Source organism: Ranitomeya variabilis, chromosome 6 (assembly GCF_051348905.1).
Source record: "Ranitomeya variabilis isolate aRanVar5 chromosome 6, aRanVar5.hap1, whole genome shotgun sequence".
Classification (NCBI taxonomy): Eukaryota; Metazoa; Chordata; class Amphibia; order Anura; family Dendrobatidae; genus Ranitomeya; species Ranitomeya variabilis.
In genome coordinates this window covers 24,610,511-24,632,767 of record NC_135237.1, presented here as the reverse complement: position 1 = coordinate 24,632,767, position 22,257 = coordinate 24,610,511, and the positions used below count along the sequence as shown (strand labels likewise).

The following is a 22,257-nucleotide window of genomic DNA, read 5'->3' as shown; positions in this document are numbered from 1 at the left end:
CCCCTAGTGGTGGCTACAGGCAGACACAATATGCATTAGGCTCCTCAGCTCCCCCTAGTGGTGGCTACAGGCAGACACAATATGCATTAGGCTCCTCAGCTCCCCCTAGTGGTGGCTACAGGCAGACACAATATGCATTAGGCTCCTCAGCTCCCCCTAGTGGTGGCTACAGGCAGACACAATATGCATTAGGCTCCTCAGCTCCCCCTAGTGATGGCTACAGGCAGACACAATATGCATTAGGCTCCTCAGCTCCCCCTAGTGGTGGCTACAGGCAGACACAATATGCATTAGGCTCCTCAGCTCCCCCTAGTGATGGCTACAGGCAGACACAATATGCATTAGGCTCCTCAGCTCCCCCTAGTGATGGCTACAGGCAGACACAATATGCATTAGGCTCCTCTGCTCCCCCTAGTGGTGGCTACAGGCAGACACAATATGCATTAGGCTCCTCAGCTCCCCCTAGTGGTGGCTACAGGCAGACACAATATGCATTAGGCTCCTCAGCTCCCCCTAGTGGTGGCTACAGGCAGACACAATATGCATTAGGCTCCTCTGCTCCCCCTAGTGATGGCTACAGGCAGACACAATATGCATTAGGCTCCTCAGCTCCCCCTAGTGGTGGCTACAGGCAGACACAATATGCATTAGGCTCCTCAGCTCCCCCTAGTGGTGGCTACAGGCAGACACAATGTGCATTAGGCTCCTCAGCTCCCCCTAGTGATGGCTACAGGCAGACACAATATGCATTAGGCTCCTCAGCTCCCCCTAGTGATGGCTACAGGCAGACACAATATGCATTAGGCTCCTCAGCTCCCCCTAGTGGTGGCTACAGGCAGATACCATATGCATTAGGTTCCTTAGCTCCCCCTAGTGGAGTCTTCATGCAGATACTATATACATTAGGCTCCTCAGCTCCCCATTTTGGTGACTATAGGCAGATACAATATGCATTAGTCTCCTCAGCTCCCCCTATTGGTGGCTACAGGCAGATGCAATATGCATTTGGCTCCTCAGCTCCCCCTAATGGTGGCTACAGGCAGATACAATATGCATTAGATTCTTCAGTTTCCCCTAGTGGTGGCTTATTACTGTATTGTTAACATTGTTACCTATGACTGTGTTTGAAACTGTTAAACTGTAAAGCGCTGCGGAATATGTTGGCGCTATATAAATAAAGATTATTATTACTATTACAAGCCGATACCATATACATTAGGCTCCTCAGCTCCCCCTAATGGTGGCTACAGGCAGACACAATATACATTAGACTCCTCAGCTCCCCCTAGTGGTGGCTACAAGCCAATACCATATACATTAGGCTCCTCAGCTCCCTATCTTGGTGACTACAGGCAGATACAATATGAATTAGATTCCTCAGCTCCCCCTAGTGCGGGCTGACTGCGGACACAATGTTCAGTAGGCTCCTAAGTTCCGTAGTGGTGGTTATATGCAAATAGAATTTGCATTTTTTTCTCCTTAGCTGCCACTAGAGTTGGCTGCAGGTTGATAGAATTTGGATTATTCTTTTTAGTCCTCCTAGTGCTGGCTGCAGGCAGATATAATTTGCAATAGGCTCCTCATGTTCATTCATTTGGTTCCTAAATTCCGCTGAGGTGTTGTATATAGAATTTGCATTATTCCCCCAAATTCTCTCTGGTATTGGCCACAGGCAGATGTGATTTGCATTAGTCTCCTAAGCTCCCCCTTGTCGTAGCCCCATGGAGATAATACTTTAGGCTCCTTAGCCCTCACAACTTTTTTACAGTTTTACTAATGTCTGTTAAGCTAGACTCCACTTACCATATTTATCAGATTACTAAATACATTTTTTTATCAAGAAAATAAAACTCTTTTTGTAGCTTATAGTTTGCATTCCCCCTTCTCACCTACCCCAAATCACTTCCTTAAAGGGTTTGTCCGGGATAAAAAAAACTTTACACACCAGCTCTGCTACATTAGATACACACATCCCTGCTACATGTAACTAATTACGGTATATATCACCGGCTCCAATGAAGTATAACTCAGCTCTGCTACATTAGATAAACACATCCCTGCTACATGTAACTAACTATATATCACCGGCTCCAATGAATTATAACTCAGCTCTGCTACATTAGATACACACATCCTGGCTACATGTAACTAACTATATATCACCGGCTCCAATGAATTATAACTCAGCTCTGCTACATTAGATACACACATCACTGCTACATGTAACTAATTATATATCACCGGCTCCAATGACGTATAACTCAGCTCTGCTACATTAGATACACACATCCCTGCTACATGTAACTAACTATATATCACCACCTCCAATGAAGTATAACTCAGCTCTGCTGCATTAGATACACACATCCCTGCTACATGTAACTAATTATATATCACCACCTCCAATGAAGTATAACTCAGCTCTGCTACATTAGATACACATCCCTGCTACATGTAACTAATTATATATCACCACCTCCAATGAAGTATAACTCAGCTCTGCTACATTAGATACACACATCCCTGCTACATGTAACTAATTATATATCACCACCTCCAATGAAGTATAACTCAGCTCTGCTACATTAGATACACATCCCTGCTACATGTAACTAATTATATATCACCACCTCCAATGAAGTATAACTCAGCTCTGCTACATGAGATACACACATCCCTGCTACATGTAACTAATTATATATCACCACCTCCAATGAAGTATAACTCAGCTTTGCTACATTAGATACACACATCCCTGCTACATGTAATTAATTATATATCACCACCTCCAATGAAGTATAACTCAGCTCTGCTACATTAGATACACATCCCTGCTACATGTAACTAATTATATATCACCGGCTCCAATGAAGTATAACTCAGCTCTGCTACATTAGATACACACATCCCTGCTACATGTAACTAATTATATATCACCGGCTCCAATTAATTATAACTCAGCTCTGCTACATTAGATACACACATCCCTGCTACATGTAACTAATTATATATCACCACCTCCAATGAACTATAACTCAGCTCTGCTACATTAGGTACACACATCCCTGCTACATGTAACTAATTATATATCACCAGCTCCAATGACGTATAACTCAGCTCTGCTGCATTAGATACACACATCCCTGCTACATGTAACTAATTATATATCACCGGCTCCAATGAATTATAACTCAGCTCTGCTGCATTAGATACACACATCCCTGCTACATGTAACTAATTATATATCACTGGCTGCAATGAAGTATAACACAGCTCTGCTACATTAGTGTCAGGACTCTGAACATTTTTTACCTTTTGTGCATTACTGCCCTTTTCCAAGATGGCGTCTTTGGTCTCATGTGCACTGTGTCTTCCTGCTATAAAACTCCACCCCAGCCTTCAGTCTGTGCTAGAGTATTCTGCCTTGCATCCAGCTCCTGACCTCTGATTACTCCCTGGCTATATACCTGCTCCTGTGAACCTGTGTGGTGATCCTGCTACTCTGCTCTGAGTTCCTGCTGCATACACCAGTTTCCAAGTAATCCTCCTTCATCTGCTGCTCGTGTTTACTTCCATCTCATTTGCTGGACATGTAAGCTGTTTCTGCTCTGCAAAAACCTGAGACCATTAACCAGGCCTCCCTGGTTGAGCTAAGATATGATTTGAACTGCCTTATAAGCATATCTATCTGTGTTTGGACTAAGACAAGAACTTATTCGTGTCAAGTATCCTCAAGAATAATTGTGCTTCATAGACTTTCTGCTTGATTGCATTTTCCTCTGAAGTTCCCTATAAACTGATAAACTGCGTTTAATATTTACACCAAGTGTTGTGTACTTGAGTTTCTCTCTGCACCTGTTTGAATCACCGTGTGATAATATAGACTTTACCACTTATAAAACTGTGTCCTGTAGTTGTCTTCTTCCACGCAAAGAGTCTCCTGAGTTATCCCCTATAATTATTACAGGATACTCTAGCCATAAAAAAAGGAGACTGCTGGAACAATGACTGCAGAGAGCAGATTAGAGCAGGTGTTTTCCATAATTAGATCACTGCAGAAAGATGTGGAAGGTCTGCAAAAGAAGTTTGGAAGCTTTGAACACAATCAACAAGTGTTTGGACAAACTTAGTTATCCCCTATAATTATTACAATTAGATACACACATCCCTGCTACATGTAACTAATTATATATCACCAGATCCAATGAAGTATAACTCAGCTCTGCTACATTAGATACACACATCCCTGCTACATGTAACTAATTATATATCACCACCTCCAATGAACTATAACTCAGCTCTGCTGCATTAGATACACACATCCCTGCTACATGTAACTAATTATATATCACCAGCTCCAATGACGTATAACTCAGCTCTGCTGCATTAGATACACACATCCCTGCTACATGTAACTAATTATATATCACCGGCTCCAATGAATTATAACTCAGCTCTGCTACATCTTATAAACTGATCCCTGACACATTTGTCAAACTCATTCCTTCTTGATCTGATAAATGTGGCTCTACAACTCCAGAATCGAGGATGCCAGATCTGCCTGTTAGGGTATGTTCACTCGACCATATTTTCACTGTGAGAGATATCCGTAAAAAAAAAATTCAATTACACAAGCAGAACTTGGATCAATGTTTTTCAATTACACTGCCCAGATGACATTTTTTTCCCCAGGAAAAAATGTCCACGTCAAAGGAATGGTACATAAAAAAATCAGATCCCATACGATCAACCATGTAGCGTCCGCTTTTTAGTGATACATTGCAATCAGGAAAGAGGGAAGCTGCTGTTGTATGAAAGTGGGTCCCATGCGGATGAAAATATATATGAATAAGTGTCCACTTCTTCCCGGATAAAAATCAGATGTCGTTTATACGGTCGTGTCAGCCTTACACATTGTAATGGAGTAGTTGTCACTTACAGGACTGAGCTCGGTGACGTCCCATTCCAGATATTCAGCGACGTGCATCATCTGTGTGATTATACTTTCCAGCTCCTGACAACAGAAGAATAGCAACATCTTGTCAAACAACAGTCTTATATCATGAGTGATGTCTGCAGGGACAAAAGCAGAGCATAAAGAGTTAGCACACTGAGCAGCTGCATGAGTAGCATGAGTGATGTCTGCAGGGACAAAAGCAGAGCATAAAGAGTTAGCACACTGAGCAGCTGCATGAGTAGCATGAGTGATGTCTGCAGGGACAAAAGCAGAGCATAAAGAGTTAGCACACTGAGCAGCTGCATGAGTAGCATGAGTGATGTCTGCAGGGACAAAAGCAGAGCATAAAGAGTTAGCACACTGAGCAGCTGCATGAAATGCCAAGTTATTAGTTGTTTGGAGTTAACGTAAGTATCTTTGCCCAATGAACCCTGGATTTTTACAGAGAGTGGGTTCTCCTCTTTTGCTAGAAAGAGGAAGGATTTGTAGACAATCTGCCGATAAAAGAAAGAAAAAATCCTAGACAAAAAGCTATAGTAGCAAATAGGAGGAGAGAAACACTTGCCAATGGGTATGCCAAAGTAGGAACTCGTTAGGGCCAAAGTAAAGTGGGGGATCGGTGCACTTGCCAATTGGTAACTGCACCCCTGAATAAAGAGTGACAAAGGGGTGCAAGCAGTCTCTATTGAAAGGAGCTTCTGTGTGCTACCCAAGGCATTGGAGACCAACCCATACATAGGAAAGGAGAAAACTAAGCCGCCAATGACTGAGAGTGTGGGTAAGGGGTGAAAGAGGAGTATTACACCACTGAAGAATAAAGCCTGCAAGCGAGGAAAAGTGAAAAATGAGAATATATAAACCTAAGAGTTGAGTTGAAGATGTATAACTTAAACAGAATATGAACAAATATTTATTTTTTTATTTTTAATTTATATAAAATTTAAACAATTAAAAATGGCCAAAGTGGAGTCAGGGAAAGAAATTTACGATTGAAAACAAACATACAAAGATTCACAGTATCAGGAGAGATATAATCGACCAAACCGATGCAAGACCAGCTCTACCCTCGCCTACTGTATCCTCACCCATCCCTTGTAGATTGTGAGCCTTCGCGGGCAGGGTCCTCACTCCTCCTGTACCAGTTATGACTTGTATTGTTTAAGATTATTGTACTTGTTTTTATTATGTATACTCCTCCTCACATGTAAAGCACCATGGAATAAATGGCGCTATAACAATAAATAATAATAATAATAATAATATAATGTAAAGAACAATGTGAAGTTAGAGAGATAATACACAGATTGACCAGCAGGTGGCAGCAAAATACTAAGCAACAGTGAAAAAAATAATGCGCAAGTGCCGACAATTAAATGATTATTCTCCAAAAGAACAAGTGTCTGCAAGGAGTGAACGATAAGTGGCTGAGTGCTGGGGGTCCAACCGCTGTCTGAGACCCAGAGTGTTCCCAAGATCAGTGCACTGAAAGTCTGGGAACAGGGCTCTGCAGCACCATCTCTTAAATGTAGCAGAGGTGGCTGCGCGTGCTCGACCTCCACTCCATTTAATGTCTACGAGGCTAGAAAATAGAAATGTTAATAGTTTATTTTTATCAATGAACATAATGCAAAGTAAATAAATAAAGAATACATCTAAATCTCACCAGTATCTGGTTACCGCCCATCGCCTCCATCATCAGTATCTGGTGACCGCCCATTGCCTCTATTATCAGTATCTGGTGACCGCCCATTGCCTCTATTATCAGTATCTGGTGACCACCCATCGCCTCTATTATCAGTATCTGGTGACCGCCCATTGCCTCTATTATCAGTATCTGGTGACCGCCCATTGCCTCTATTATCAGTATCTGGTGACCACCCATCGCCTCTATTATCAGTATCTGGTGACCACCCATCGCCTCTATTATCAGTATCTGGTGACCGCCCATTGCCTCTATTATCAGTATCTGGTGACCACCCATTGCCTCCATCAACAGTATCTGGTGACCGCCCGTCGCCTCCATCATCAGTATCTAGTGACCTCCTTTTGCCTCATCATCAGTATCTGGTGACCGCCCGTCACCTCCATCATCAGTATCTAGTGACCTCCCTTCACCCATCATCAGTATCTGGTGACCACCCATCGCCTCCATCATCAGTAACTGATGACCGCCCATCGCCTCTATCATCAGCATCTGGTGACTGCCCGTCGCCTCCATCATTAGCATCTGGTGACTGCCCATCGCCTCCATCATCAATATCTGGTGATCGCCCGTTGCCACCATCATCAGTATCTGGTGACCGCCTGTCGCTTCCATGATCAGTATCTGGTGACCGCCTGTCGCCTCTATCATCAGTATCTGGTGACCGCTCGTCGCCTCCATCATCAGTATCTGGTGCCCGCCCATTGCCTCCATCGTTAGTATCTGTGACCGCTCGTCGCCTCCATCATCAGTATCTGGTGCCCGCCCGTTGCCTCCATCGTTAGTATCTGTGACCGCTCGTCGCCTCCATCATCAGTATCTGGTGCCCGCCCGTTGCCTCCATCATCAGTATCTGGTGACCTCTCGTTGACTCCACCTGATGATGGAGGCGACAGGCAGTCATCAGATACTGACGATGGAAGCGATGGGCAGCACACCGCATCTTTGCTCTTTGTGTGGTTAGACTCTACATCCACTTCTCCATGCGGGTGGCGGTGGTGTATCGTCCTCCCAGCCCCTCTCATCAGTTCCTGGATCACTTTGCCTCCCGGCTTCCACATTTTCTCTCCCGTGACACCCCCACCTTCATCATGGGTGATTTCAACATCCCCATTGCTTTTCCCCTCTCCCCATCTGCTTCTCACCTTTTATCTCTAACCTCCTCTTTCGGCCTCTCGCATCATACTAACTCTCCAACTCACGAAGATGGAAACTCCCTCAATTTGGTCTTCTCCCGGCTTTGCTCACTGGATGATTTCACAAACTCCCCTCTTCCGCTCTCTGACCATAACCTTCTTTCATTCTCTATCAAGAACTGCCATCCTGCTCAGGTCACCCCCACTTTCCACACTTATAGAAATATACGGGCCATTAGCACTCAGAAACTTATGAAGAACTTGCAGTCCTCATTGGCCCCAATCTCCTCCATCTCATGTCCTGATTCTGCTCTGAAGCATTACAATGAAACCCTGCAAAGTGCCCTGGATGAAATTGCACCTCCTATACATAGAACAACTCAGCACAGACGGCGACAACTCTGGAACACGCTGCAAACACGTTTCCTGCAGCGGTGCTCCAGGTGCGCCGAACGTCTGTGGAGAAAATCTAATCTACCCAAAGATTACATCCATTATAAGTTTGTGCTTAAAACATACAACTCTGCCCTTCACCTCTCCAAACAAACCTATTTTAACACCCTCATCACCTCGCTGTCCAATAACACTAAACGTCTCTTTGACACTTTTCATTCCCTACTCAACCCAAGAGAGCAGGCCCCAACCACGGATCTCGGTGCTGACGATATGGCCAATTACTTCAAAGAAAAAATTGACCACATTCGACAGGAAATCATCTCCCAATCTCTTCATACCAGGCACTGTCCTCCCTCCCCCACTGCATCTAGTTCACTCTCTGACTTTGAACCAGTCAGAAGAAGTAATCAGGCTCCTAGCATCTCCTCACCCGACCACTTGCACCAGTGACCCCATTCCGTCACATCTCCTCCAGTCCCTTTTCCTGGCTGTCACCTCTCACCTAACAAAAATATTCAACCTTTCTCTCACTTCCGGTATTTTTCCCTCCTCATTTAAGCATGCCATCATACATCCATTACTTAAAAAACCCTCCCTCGACCAAAACTGTGCCGCTAATTATAGACCTGTCTCTAATCTTCCCTTCATCTCTAAACTCCTCGAACGCCTGGTCCACTCCCGTCTTACCCGCTATCTCTCAGATAACTCTCTTCTCGACCCTCTTCAATCTGGCTTCCGCTCTTTACACTCTACTGAAACTGCCCTCACTAAAGTCTCTAATGACCTACTAACAGCTAAATCTAATGGTCACTACTCCATGCTAATTCTCTTGGATCTTTCCGCAGCATTCGGCACTGTGGATCATCAGCTCCTCCTCACTATGCTCCGCTCCATCGGCCTCAAGGACACCGTTCTCTCTTGGTTCTCCTCCTATCTCTCTGACCGCTCCTTCACTGTATGTTTTGCTGGTTCCTCCTCCTCTCCCCTTCCCCTTACTGTTGGGGTTCTTCAAGGATCAGTCCTAGGCCCCCTCCTCTTCTCTTTGTATACTGCCCCTATTGGACAAACAATCAGTAGATTTGGTTTCCAGTACCATCTCTATGCTGACGACACCCAATTATACACCTCTTCTCCTGTTTTCACGCCGACCTTTTTAGAAAACACCAGTGATTGTCTTACCACTGTCTCTAACATCATGTCCTCCCTCTATCTGAAACTGAACCTGTCAAAAACTGAACTCCTCGTGTTCTCTCCCTCTACTAACCTACCTTTGCCTGACATTGCCATCTCCGTGTGCGGTTCCATCATTACTCCAAAGCAACATGCCCGCTGCCTTGGGGTTATCCTTGATTCCGAGCTTTCATTCACCCCCCACATCCGATCACTGGCTCGCTCTTCTTATCTGCATCTCAAAAACATTTCTAGAATTCGCCCTTTTCTTACTTTCGACTCTGCAAAAACTCTTACTGTCTCACTTATTCATTCTCGTCTGGACTATTGTAACTCTCTACTAATCAGCCTCCCTCTTACCAAACTCTCCCCGCTCCAATCTGTCCTGAATGCTGCTGCCAGGATCATATTCCTCACCAACCGTTACACCGATGCCTCTACCTTGTGCCAGTCATTACACTGGCTACCCATCCACTCCAGAATCCAGTACAAAACTACTACCCTCATCCACAAAGCACTCCATGGCTCAGCACCACCCTACATCTCCTCTCTGGTCTCAGTCTACCACCCTACCCGTGCCCTCCGCTCCGCTAATGACCTCAGGTTAGCATCCTCAATAATCAGAAACTCCCATTCCCGTCTCCAAGACTTTACACGTGCTGCGCCGATTCTTTGGAATGCACTACCCAGGTTAATACGATTAATCCCCAATCCCCGAAGTTTTAAGCGTGTCCTAAAAACGCATTTGTTCAGACTGGCCTACCGCCTCAACGCATTAACCTAACTATCCCTGTGTGGCCCATTCAAAAAACTTCAACCACAATCAGGTTCCTCGCATCGTGTTCTCATACACTTTATGCAGTTAATAGCCTCTGTGTCTGTACTGCTACATACTTAGGCAGTTAACTGGTTCATGCAGCTTTACATGAACACCCGAGCCTTACACTATGGCTGGTCCAAATAACTAAAGCAATTGTTACCATCCTCCTCTCGTGTCTCCCCTTTTCCTCATAGTTTGTAAGCTTGCGAGCAGGGCCCTCATTCCTCCTGGTATGTTTTGATCTGTATTATACAGACAAAAAACGAGTCTTGCTAGTAAATAGAAGTATATATGAACACATTTTATTGGTTAAATAAATCACAGAAGATATTATTAAAAAAGGGGCTTAAAAAGAGCACAGAAAATAGCCCAAAAGGTCACAGAGCAATAAATTAGTACAAAAAATACAAAGATATACCAGGTAAGTGACAACTAGTCCAAGTATAATAGGAGCTGGGTACAACCCCAGGACGTACGGGGTAAATATATATATAGCTAATGGTGTGGCTATTGCACAGTCTCTGTCTAAAGGTGCAAATGGAATCCCACCAAATGCGTCAGAGGGAGGTACATATTACCCATGTGGTTAACAGTGATCACAAAGTTTACTCCCCTTACTATATAACCCAAGTTGGCTCTAAAGCGCACCTATACGTAATGAGACCTGCACAGCATTAGCAATAAGTTAAGGAGTAAATTACCCATCATAACGTCCAGGTAGTCGTGCCACAGCTCCTTCCCCAACGCACGTTTCGGAAATCCGTTTTCCTTTTTCAAGGGGCGTGATTTATGTGGTAAGAAGTTACTCCCTTTATACTGCGTGCTGCACACCACATGGTGGCAGCAGGCAAATGAAAACCTGCCTATTGCGCACGCGCACCACCGCTGAGCCGCCGAGCGCCGTGCCTTCAGACACACCCCCCATCTGTCAGGTCACGTGGGGCGGTCTTCCCCTAGATCTCTTCACATACCTCCTTGATTTCCGATTCCATTTATACATCGTATTGGATTGTTTGTCACCAATATCTCTCTGAAATTTTGTGGTCTTAATTGTACAGATGTCTTTTTCCCATTTTTGGAATTCAATATCAATATCCTGATTTAATGTCCGTAACTCAATTTCTGAGAGTTCTTGTTTAAGTGTATTTTGGACTATTTCAATCTCTTGATCTAGGGTATCTATGGTGTCCTGATTATGTTGTGCTAATAACTCCATAAAGCCCCTGGAACACACGTTGGCACATTCTTCCCATTTTTGTTGGAAGATAATATCTTCCACTTCAAATGACGGAAAAACTTGGACACGAAGTCCCCTCGGTGTCAAACCCGTCTCAATATATTTAGTCAGAAATGCCCGATTCCACCAAACCTTAGTACGTTTGTGAAGTAATTCCTTTAGCCTCTTTGTTGCCTCATGTATATCCCTACTACCAGTTGCCACCGATGCCTTGGATTTGTCACTGAACACCTCATTAATGCGAGTAAGCCAAACTTGCTCACGTGCTCTATAGTCCATATTAGTTTTGGAGCTTGAAGCTCTGAGAAACACAGAACGTCTTCTGCTCCGTGTTCTTGGACCGCCCCTATCTTGTCTTGTTGCGTGGTGACGGCAAGGCGCCGACCGCCCCACGTGACCTGACAGATGGGGGGTGTGTCTGAAGGCACGGCGCTCGGCGGCTCAGCGGTGGTGCGCGTGCGCAATAGGCAGGTTTTCATTTGCCTGCTGCCACCATGTGGTGTGCAGCACGCAGTATAAAGGGAGTAACTTCTTACCACATAAATCACGCCCCTTGAAAAAGGAAAACGGATTTCCGAAACGTGCGTTGGGGAAGGAGCTGTGGCACGACTACCTGGACGTTATGATGGGTAATTTACTCCTTAACTTATTGCTAATGCTGTGCAGGTCTCATTACGTATAGGTGCGCTTTAGAGCCAACTTGGGTTATATAGTAAGGGGAGTAAACTTTGTGATCACTGTTAACCACATGGGTAATATGTACCTCCCTCTGACGCATTTGGTGGGATTCCATTTGCACCTTTAGACAGAGACTGTGCAATAGCCACACCATTAGCTATATATATATTTACCCCGTACGTCCTGGGGTTGTACCCAGCTCCTATTATACTTGGACTAGTTGTCACTTACCTGGTATATCTTTGTATTTTTTGTACTAATTTATTGCTCTGTGACCTTTTGGGCTATTTTCTGTGCTCTTTTTAAGCCCCTTTTTTAATAATATCTTCTGTGATTTATTTAACCAATAAAATGTGTTCATATATACTTCTATTTACTAGCAAGACTCGTTTTTTGTCTGTATAATATGTATTCTGGAGTCGCTTTGTTTCGCAATATGCAATTTAGCATATAAAGGCATATGCATGCAATGCAATACGCATTGAGTAAAATGTTTTGGGGAATATATATACAATTAATGTTTTGATCTGTGTTTATTGTTATGCTGTAATGTCTATTGTCTGTACAAGTCCCCTCTATAATTGTAAAGCGCTGCGGAATATGTCAGCGCTATATAAATAAAATTATTATTATTATTACTTGTGATTGAATACTTAGTCTGATAGATCATCAGAGACGGAAAACTTTATCTTATCAGATGACTCTATGCAAAGAAATAGCGGAAGCCCGATGGGTGGTCTTCGTAGGTGTGCGCTCAGAAAAGTAAAAATGCCACCTTTGCCCCATCATAACATGATAATGCCTAGATTGTCCCCATAGAAAGTTGCACTGGTCTGATTCCTTCCTTATCAAGCATTAATGCCCCTTTAAAAATAAAAAAACGCTTGAATGCTGCCCAAAAAAGTAACAATGCCCCCAGAGTGACCTGTTCACAATAATTAATGCCCCGATTCTCTTTGTCCTATTGATGTCACGTTGACAGTCACGATTGCCGGAGTAGACAGCCGAGACTCCGCGAGCCACGCACCAGGGACCTGCGAGCCACATGTGGCTCAGATGCCAAAGATTGGGGGCCCTGATTTTTAGGAAATCCCTGGGTGCGCAGTATATGTTTTTCAGCATGGCCTGATGTATGTCTCTGTACGGTATGGAGCTGCACGCATTATCAGGTTACTTATGGCGCATGCGCTAAAAGATTTTTCAATTGTACACTATATGATGTAAAAAGACCCCTCAAAGGTAAGTGCCCCCGCTCAGCAGCTGGGAAGGTCTGGAGGAAGCAATGGTCAATACCTCAGTAAGAAAAGTAATCCATGACATACTGCGCAGGTCTGACACTCACCGCACTGTCCAGGTAGCCGTTCCCATCAGTGTCGTACAGCCGAAACATAACTAAAATGGAAAACAATGGAAAAAATATCAGAAATTCTTCCTGCACAAGTTTCTGACACGTTCTTTTAGTGTAACAGTATCAGGAGATGCAGCGCTGACGTTGCTCAAGCAGCATCGGAGGTGAGTATATGGGCGTTCTAATTTATATGGAGCACTTTAGCTTTCCAGTTGGGGTCGTCCAATAATGAATAAAGTATATAATTAAGAAAATAAATTTGAATGCAGCTCCTCGTGGGCGGATACAAAAACTGGGAGATAGAACAATATGGCTTCTCTTACTTAAATTTTAATGAGATCTTTGTTTACCACCTTGTTTGCAGTGGTGACATCCCGTCTGCAACATGTGACTACTGCAACCAGTCACTGGGCTTAGCAGTCTGGCCAAGGTTGCCTTAATTTGACCACTGAGGGCAGTAATTGGCTACAACAGTCACATGTTGTAGACAGGGAACAATTATCAGCGGGGAACAGCCGAGAGGCAAGGATGGAGCAGCAGGGTCTCCATCAAGTAAGTAATGATTATTTCATTATTTTAAAGCAATCTGTGGGACAAATTTTGAAAATGGACAACAGTTATATAGGCTTGGGGATCTTGAGATTCTAGACAATCATCTCATTCATGGATCCTTAGAAATGTGTGTGCCAATACTTATGTCATATCCATCCCTATATATCCTGTTTTCATATTGTTTCAAAATTGTGCACATTTGTTGTCCAAAAATTCAAAAAGAAAGAAAGATCCGCCCCTGAGGAGTCACCCTTATGGTTATCACACAACTTTACCAGAAATTAAGGAACAGAATATACATTACAATCACTGACCCAAGACCCTCACCTATCCTTATTTGTCCTCACCACAACTTCTCAGTCCTCCAGGCCAATTTTCGGTTCTTCCGGAGTTCTCTGTAGACTCACGTGGTGTCATGGAGAAACACACCACATGGAGGTCAATGACATGATTCAACTCCAAAACGTGACCATGTGAGGCTAATCACTGGCCTCTGTTGGAAGCACAAGAAGAACTGAAAACCGGCATGGAGGACCGAGGCTCTGCGGAGAAGGGAGCTGAAGGACAGGTGAGGGGCTACAACCGGTGAATACAATGTATTCAACGTTGGGCCTGTTAGACCCTACAACACTCTTAATTTTGCCAATTTTCTCCACAAAGCCTCAGGAGATAAAGCTTACACTCATTGTGGCCTTTTGACATCACACAACCTTCTATAGAAAATAATAATAGAGCAGAGCCGGATTAATGACGGGAATGAGGTCTAGAATTGAAGATTTGGCATGTTATTGCTGAGGTCGTCCAGCAGAGGACGCTGTTTAACAGAGAATGATAAGAACCCGCCTGTAATCTTCAAGATGGTAAACAAATCCTCACAAGAGGCTGTAGGGAATAAGACTGAGATGACGAGGACACCATGACTGCGATCACGTGATTCTCCAACCTACATGATGATGACACAAACTTTCTGTTTGTGCCACAAATACTTTTATAGAATCCAAAAAGCTAATAATAATAACTATAAACTTGCCATATTCTACCCATGCTCTGAGCGGTCAAGGCATGGACTCCACGACATCTCTGAAGATGTCTCCTGGTGTCCGGTGGAAGATCTTTAAAAGTAGTGATTCTACTGGCACACTTCCCCATCAGGAGGTCAGCGGGGCCGATGGCGTCACATCTACTGATACTTGTCAACAAGAATTGTCAGACTAGGAAAGGTGCATGATACCTTCTGATGGACGGGTATCAGTAGATATCACTTCTGCTGACCTCCTTATGTGGAAGCGAAAGAGCAGGAATCTGACGTCCACTACTAGACAGTCTCTTTGTAAGAGCTCCAGTGCAAAAAAAATAAAATACATTATTAAATAACACTATTATATACTTTATGACGTACCTCCTAATATAGTGTATTATACAATACATTATGCTACATTATACTGTGTAAGGTGGGATATGTATCACTGAGGTGGTTGTCCTCTGTGATGTAAACCTGGAGTAATGCTCTAGTGCACATACTACTAAGAGCTTTGTTTGGTGCATTTGGGCCAGGTGTTACCTGCAGCTTGAGAGATGGCTACCCACATACCCAACCCTGGATGTGGTTCACAAGGTAAAATGGAGTCTATTTGTTTGACACATGGTCTGTATCTGGAGGTAAGAAGACCTCCTGTGTGATGTCTCCAGACTGAGCCGGTATAGTAAGTGCTATCCAGCCTCTGTGTCCTGGACTGGCTCTACAGTGACTGTGTTGGAACTGTTTACTTTGTTTTGCCTGCACTGAATGGCCGTTTATTTTCCTTTGCTTGTTTCATGGTTTATGAAGCACCAATAAACCAGCCTGGACATTTAAATGGAAGCGGTTCCTGTGTTGCCTCAACACGCACCCAAGTGGGTAGCATCTCCATAATACTTATATAATTATACTTTACAATATGCTGTTTAGGTACATATATATCATGTTGTATCATGCAATATATTATTGAAATTTACTATATTACACTGTTACACTATCAAATTATTTATTATTATTTAATTGGTGCAATTAAATGAAATCTGTCAGCAGGTTTTTGCTATCTAATCTGGAGGCAGCTTGATGTAAGGATTGAGACCATGATTCCAGCAATGTATTAGTTATGACACAATCACTGATTACTCTGCTGCAGATCTAGCAGAGCTAACCTCACCCACGCTACTGTTTGGCAGTTTTCTGTGTACACTGTATATTGACACAAAGCTGCTAAACAGTGGTGGAGGAGTGGTTGGACTAGGAGGCATGAGACACCTAATCCTACAGTGATAATCTCCTCCTGATAATAAAATCTGGTTGTATTGAAAAAACAAAACGCAGCCGAGTAAGTGACACATCCTAGGAATCAGGGTCTTTTCCCTTACATTATACTGCACTTGGATAACCTTTAATTCCAAAGCACTTTACAAACATCATCATCGCTTTCCCTATTGAAAATCACAATCTACATTCCCTATCAGTACGACTTTGGAATGAGGGAGGGAACTGGAGAACCTGAAGGAAACCCACGCAAACATGGGGAGAACCTACAAACTCCTTGCCGATGTTGTCCTTGGTGGGATTTGAACCTAGGACCACAATGCTGCAAATTAATGCTACAATATGCTACATACTGGTTATATGGTGCAGTGCCAATGGCGGTAATACTCACATTCCAGCTTATCCTCGGGTCTTCCTCTTTCCAGCAGTGATAAATAACACACAATATCTTTCAGCTGGATGACGTCAGGAGGTCGCAAGGACACCGGGGATGAAGATCGTGATGAACTGTTGCTTCTATAATTCATGCGAAGACCTACAAGGTAAAGAACAATGTCATTAGGACACACAGTTATCGATATTCGGAAGAGACATTCAGTGCATAAAAAAACAACCGCGGGGACAACTTGTGGGAATTTCTGCAACACAGTGTCTCCAATTGTCAATGATGGATCCCAATAAAGTAAACAGTTCACGATCAATTTTGGTTAACGGACCATATGAACCCATTTTAGCAATGTAAGATGAAAGCAGGACGAACATTAAAGGGAACCTGTCACCCCGTTTTTTCCGTATGAGATAAAAATACTGTTAAATAGGGCCTGAGCTGTGCATTACAATAGTGTATTTTGTGGACCCCGATTCCCCACCTATGCTGCCGAAATACGTTACCAAAGTAGTCGTTTTCACCTGTCAATCAGGCTGGTCTGGTCAGATGGGCGTGGTGACATTGCTGTTTCTTCCCCCAGATCTTGCTTATCTGTACGTTGGTGGCGTAGTGGTTTGCGCATGCCCATGGTCCCGAATCCACTGCACAGGGGAGGGAAAAGAGCGCGATCTGCGCTATTCCCCTAGTGATCGGTGGGGGCGGCCATCTTCCTGTGGCCGCGCGTGCGCAGATGGAGCGCTCTGCTGCCCGGGGCTTCAGGAAAATGGCCGCGGGATGCCACGCGTGCGCAGGTGGAGATCGCGGCGACCATTTTCCTGAAGCCGAGATGCGAACTCTGCTTCAGGAAAATGGCCGCCGCGATCTCCATCTGCGCACGCGCGGCATCCCGCGGCCATTTTCCTGAAGCCCCGGGAAGAAGAGCGCTCCACCTGCGCACGCGCGGCCACAGGAAGATGGCCGCCCCCACCGATCACCAGGGGAATAGCGCAGATCGCGCTCTTTTCCCTCCCCTGTGCAGTGGATTCGGCACCTCGGGCATGCGCAAACCACTACGCCACCAACGGAAAAATAAGCAAGATCTGGGGGAAGAAACAGCGATGTCACCACGCCCATGCGACCAGACCAGCCTGATTGACAGGCGAAAACGGCGACTTTGGTAACGTATTTCGGCAGCATAGGTGGGGAATCGGGGTCCACAAAATACACTATTGTAATGCACATCTCAGGCCCTATTTAACAGTATTTTTATCTCATACGGAAAAAGCGGGGTGACAGGTTCCCTTTAAGATGTCTTCATATTTTCCACTGAGACAATTTGACTTGATTGTACGGTTTGACTTGTTTCAACGAAAGACCAAACAACTTTTGGGGATCCAAAAATCTTCCAGCCGAAGGATTATGGGGTTAGAAAAATGACCACAGCCCCCTTGTTTCCATCAATCAGAAGAGTACCAGGTCATGGACCCCACTGATCTCTCCTCATGGACATTAGATCCCCACCATATCGTAATGTGATGTCTGTAGATTTCTGAAGGTTAGAGCCTCAAATTTTACAAAACATCATGAGTTTTAATTTTTTATTACACTTTATTCAAATTTAACAAAATGGCGACTCCTTAGATACGTTGTCCTCTTCACCGATCTTCTCTCTGCTTCGGTGCTGGACAGGACCCTGACGTCACAAAATATCACAGCATGTATATCCCAAGGCACTAAGTCTTGGGGCAACTTGTAGCAATGTCATAACCACAACAAAACGAGCCGTTGAACTCAATGATTGTGTAATAATTATAGGGGATAACTCAGGAGACTCTTTGCGTGGCACAAGACAACTACAAGACACAGTTTTATAAGTGGTAAAGTCTATATTATCACACGGTGATTCAAACAGGTGCAGAGAGAAACTCAAGTCCACAACACTTGGTGCAAATAATAAACGCAGCTTAGCAGTCTATAGGAAACTTCAGAGGAAAATGCAATCAAGCAGAAAGTCTATGAAGCACAGTTATTCTTGAGGATACTTGACACGAATAAATCCTTGTCTTAGTCCAGGCACAGATAGATATGCTTATAAGGCAGTTCAAATCATATCTTAGCTCAACCAGGGAGGCCTGGTTAATAGTCTCAGGTTTTTGCAGAGCAGCAAACGCTTACATGTCCAGCAAATGCAGATGGAAGTAAACACGAGCAGCAGATGAAGGAGGATTACTGGAACTGGTGTATGCAGCAGGAACTCAGAGCAGAGTAGCAGGATCACCACACAGTTTCACAGGAGCAGGTGTATAGCCAGGGAGTAATCAGAGGTCAGGAGCTGGATGCAAGGCAGAATACTCTAGCACAGACTGAAGGCTGGGGTGGAGTTTTATAGCAGGAAGACAAGTGCACATGAGACCAAAGACGCCATCTTGGAAAAGGGCAGTAATGCACAAAAGTCCTGACAGATTGGCTGCCGCGCTGTACGCGTGTCATTACCTCTGCAGCCAAACAGCATGGACCAAGGGAGACCAAGGGAGGATAAGTAAAGCACAGTTTGTTATTTTACAACTCGGTGAACCTATGGAGAAAAGTTTTCCAAAAAAACTTTTTTAAGTGAGAAAACTTTCTGTGACTAGTTAACAAAGTGTTGCGTCATGAGTCATGAAAACCTTTGCAACAACGGTATGAGTATGCAAATTACAGAAAGAGGAAAGCTCTCTCTCTCTAGTGCCACCTATAGGTAGCTATCCTCTGAATCTATGTCTTGAAACATGACTATTCGAGAACAAAGTCAAAGGCGACTCATTGGCTCTCCTTGAGGAGCTTCAGCTAATGTACTGAAGGCTAAAAGTACATGCAATAGAAAGTATGCAAAATGTCTCTCCTCCAAAAGTCAATGTGTGACCCCTTAAACAACCTTGAAACAGTGTTAGAGCAAATATTGGCACCTGTAGGCAGCTGCTTCAGAGTTCGTGCTTATAGGAGGGTACTGAGAGTCCTTGGTGGCATTTCTTAGGTAGTCACGTTTTAAGACTTTTTCATGGGTCAGGCATTGGTTCATGATGTAGCTAAGCTAAATATAGGTGGCACGAGAGAGACAGCTTTCTTCCTTTCAGAGGAGAGAAAATTGGAATTGCATCAAATTTATTCAATGTAATTCATATCTGCCAATCCAGATCCAATAGCATAAAAAACATTGAGAAAAAGTAAAACAAAATATATATACAGTATATGTATATACATATATATATACACAATCCTCTGTCTCAAAGCACAGGCAGCCCCCTCACGCCCTCTCCTGCTCCCACCTGCTAACACTTTCTCTGCTACTTCTCACTGCTGGTGATATCTCTCCAAATCCTGGTCCTCCTCACCATATTCCCACAGTCATTTCTACCTCCCACCCACGCTCCATCACAAACTTCCGTAACCTCTCTAACCTTATACCCATTCACCCAGCCCCCGCTTCCCCAGTCCCACTAACAGGAGCTCTGTGGAACGCTCGCTCTGTCTGTAACAAGCTTCCCTACATCCATGATCTTTTTGTTACTACCAAACTTTCCTTCCTCGCCATCACCGAAACCTGGCTCACCCCTTCTGACACAGCCTCCCCTGCTGCACTCTCTTACGGTGGCTTCCACCTTTCTCACACACCCCGCCCCAGCAGAAAGCATGGCGGAGGAGTTGGTTTTCTCCTGTCAGATAACTGCTCCTTCACCCCAATCCCCCTGCCACCCTCTGTTACCCTCCCTTCCTTTGAGGTGCACTCTGTGCGCATCTACTCCCCTTCCAACCTCCAACTGGCTGTCATTTACCGCCCCCCCAGGGCCAGCCACCATCTTCTTTGACCACTTCACCACCTGGCTACTTCATTTCCTTTCTGCAGACATCCCCACTATCATCATGGGCGATTTCAACATCCCCATTGACACTTCCCTCTCAGCTGCCACTAAACTTCTATCTCTCACTTCCTCCTTCGGCCTCACTCAATGGTCTTCTGCAGCCACTCACAAAGATGGTCACACACTGGACCTCATCTTCACCCGCCTCTGCTCCCTATCTAACCTCTCTAACTCACCTCTTCCTCTCTCTGACCACAACCTTCTCACATTCTCATCTCTCTCTACTCCATGTCTACAATCCCCACCCCACAAACTTTCACACCCTCGCAGAAATCTTAAACATCTTGACCTACATTCATTCTCTGAATCCCTCCTCCCTCTCACAGACATAAGTTCCATACACAATGCGGATGACGCTGCCACTCTATATAACACCACAATAGCTGTAGCTTTGGAATCTGCTGCCCCACTTACACATACCAAAGCTCGCAAAATCAACAGACAGCCTTGGCACACCAGCCTGACCAAAGAACTGAGGCGAGCTTCCAGGGCTGCTGAGCGCAGATGGAAAAGATCCCACTCCAACGACCACTTCATCGCATTCAAACAGTCCCTCACTACTTTCAAGACCACACTCGCCACGGCAAAACAAACCTACTTCTCATCTCTCATATCCTCCCTGTCTCACAACCCTAAACAGTTATTCAACACCTTCAATTCTCTCCTCCGTCCCCCAGCACCTCCTCCCTCCCCACTTATCTCCGCTGAAGACTTCGCCTCATTCTTCAAGCAGAAGATTGATAACATCAGAGACAGTTTTGGTCAACAAACCCCAGAGCCCTTCCTCCCAACTTCCCTACCCTCCACCTCCAAAACCAACTTCTCCACCATTACAGAAGATCAACTCGCCACTCTACTCTCAAGACCGCATCTCACCACCTGTGCACTTGACCCGCTCCCATCCCACCTCATCCCAAACCTCACCACAATCTTCATCCCAACCCTAACCCATCTATTCAACCTATCACTAACAACTGGTGTTTTCCCCTCAAGCTTTAAACATGCCTCCATCACACCTATCCTCAAAAAGCCCTCTCTTGACCCATCCTCTGTATCTAGCTATCGCCCTATATCACTTCTCCCCTATGCCTCAAAACTACTGGAACAACACGTCTACCTTGAACTGTCCTCCCATCTCTCTTCTTGCTCCCTCTTTGACCGCTTACAATCTGGCTTCCGGTCACACCATTCCACTGAAACTGCCCTAACTAAGGTCACCAACGACCTCTTAACCGCCAAGAGCAAGCGACACTACTCCGTTCTCCTCCTCCTCGACCTGTCCTCTGCCTTTGACACAGTGGACCATTCCCTATTATTACAGACCCTCTCATCCCTTGGCATCACAGACTTGGCCCTATCCTGGATCTCATCATACCTAACAGACCGGACATTCAGCGTCTCCCACTCACACACCACCTCCTCACCTCGCCCCCTATCTGTCGGAGTCCCACAAGGTTCAGTCCTTGGGCCCCTGCTCTTCTCCATTTATACCTTTGGCCTGGGACAGCTCATAGAATCTCATGGCTTTCAGTATCACCTCTATGCTGATGACACACAGATCTACATCTCTGGACCAGATATCACCTCCCTACTAACCAGAATCCCTCAATGTCTGTCCACTATTTCATCCTTCTTCTCCGCTAGATTTCTCAAACTTAACATGGACAAAACAGAATTCATCATCTTTCCCCCATCTCACGCG

At 44.6% G+C, this 22,257-nt stretch overlaps 1 protein-coding gene across 3 annotated transcripts in view; it reads right to left on the bottom strand.

The window, feature by feature from the left end:
- Positions 1 to 22,257, bottom strand: part of DGKB (diacylglycerol kinase beta) — a 655,304-nt gene that overhangs the window by 439,763 nt on the left and 193,284 nt on the right. For all 3 annotated transcript variants that reach the window (XM_077268080.1, XM_077268081.1, XM_077268082.1), the window contains exons 6-8: positions 16,681 to 16,824; positions 13,439 to 13,488; positions 4,940 to 5,014 (exon numbers count right to left, since the gene is read on the bottom strand). In XM_077268080.1, the coding sequence (XP_077124195.1) occupies positions 4,940 to 5,014; positions 13,439 to 13,488; positions 16,681 to 16,824 (269 nt within the window). The remainder of the gene's footprint in view (positions 1 to 4,939; positions 5,015 to 13,438; positions 13,489 to 16,680; positions 16,825 to 22,257) is intronic.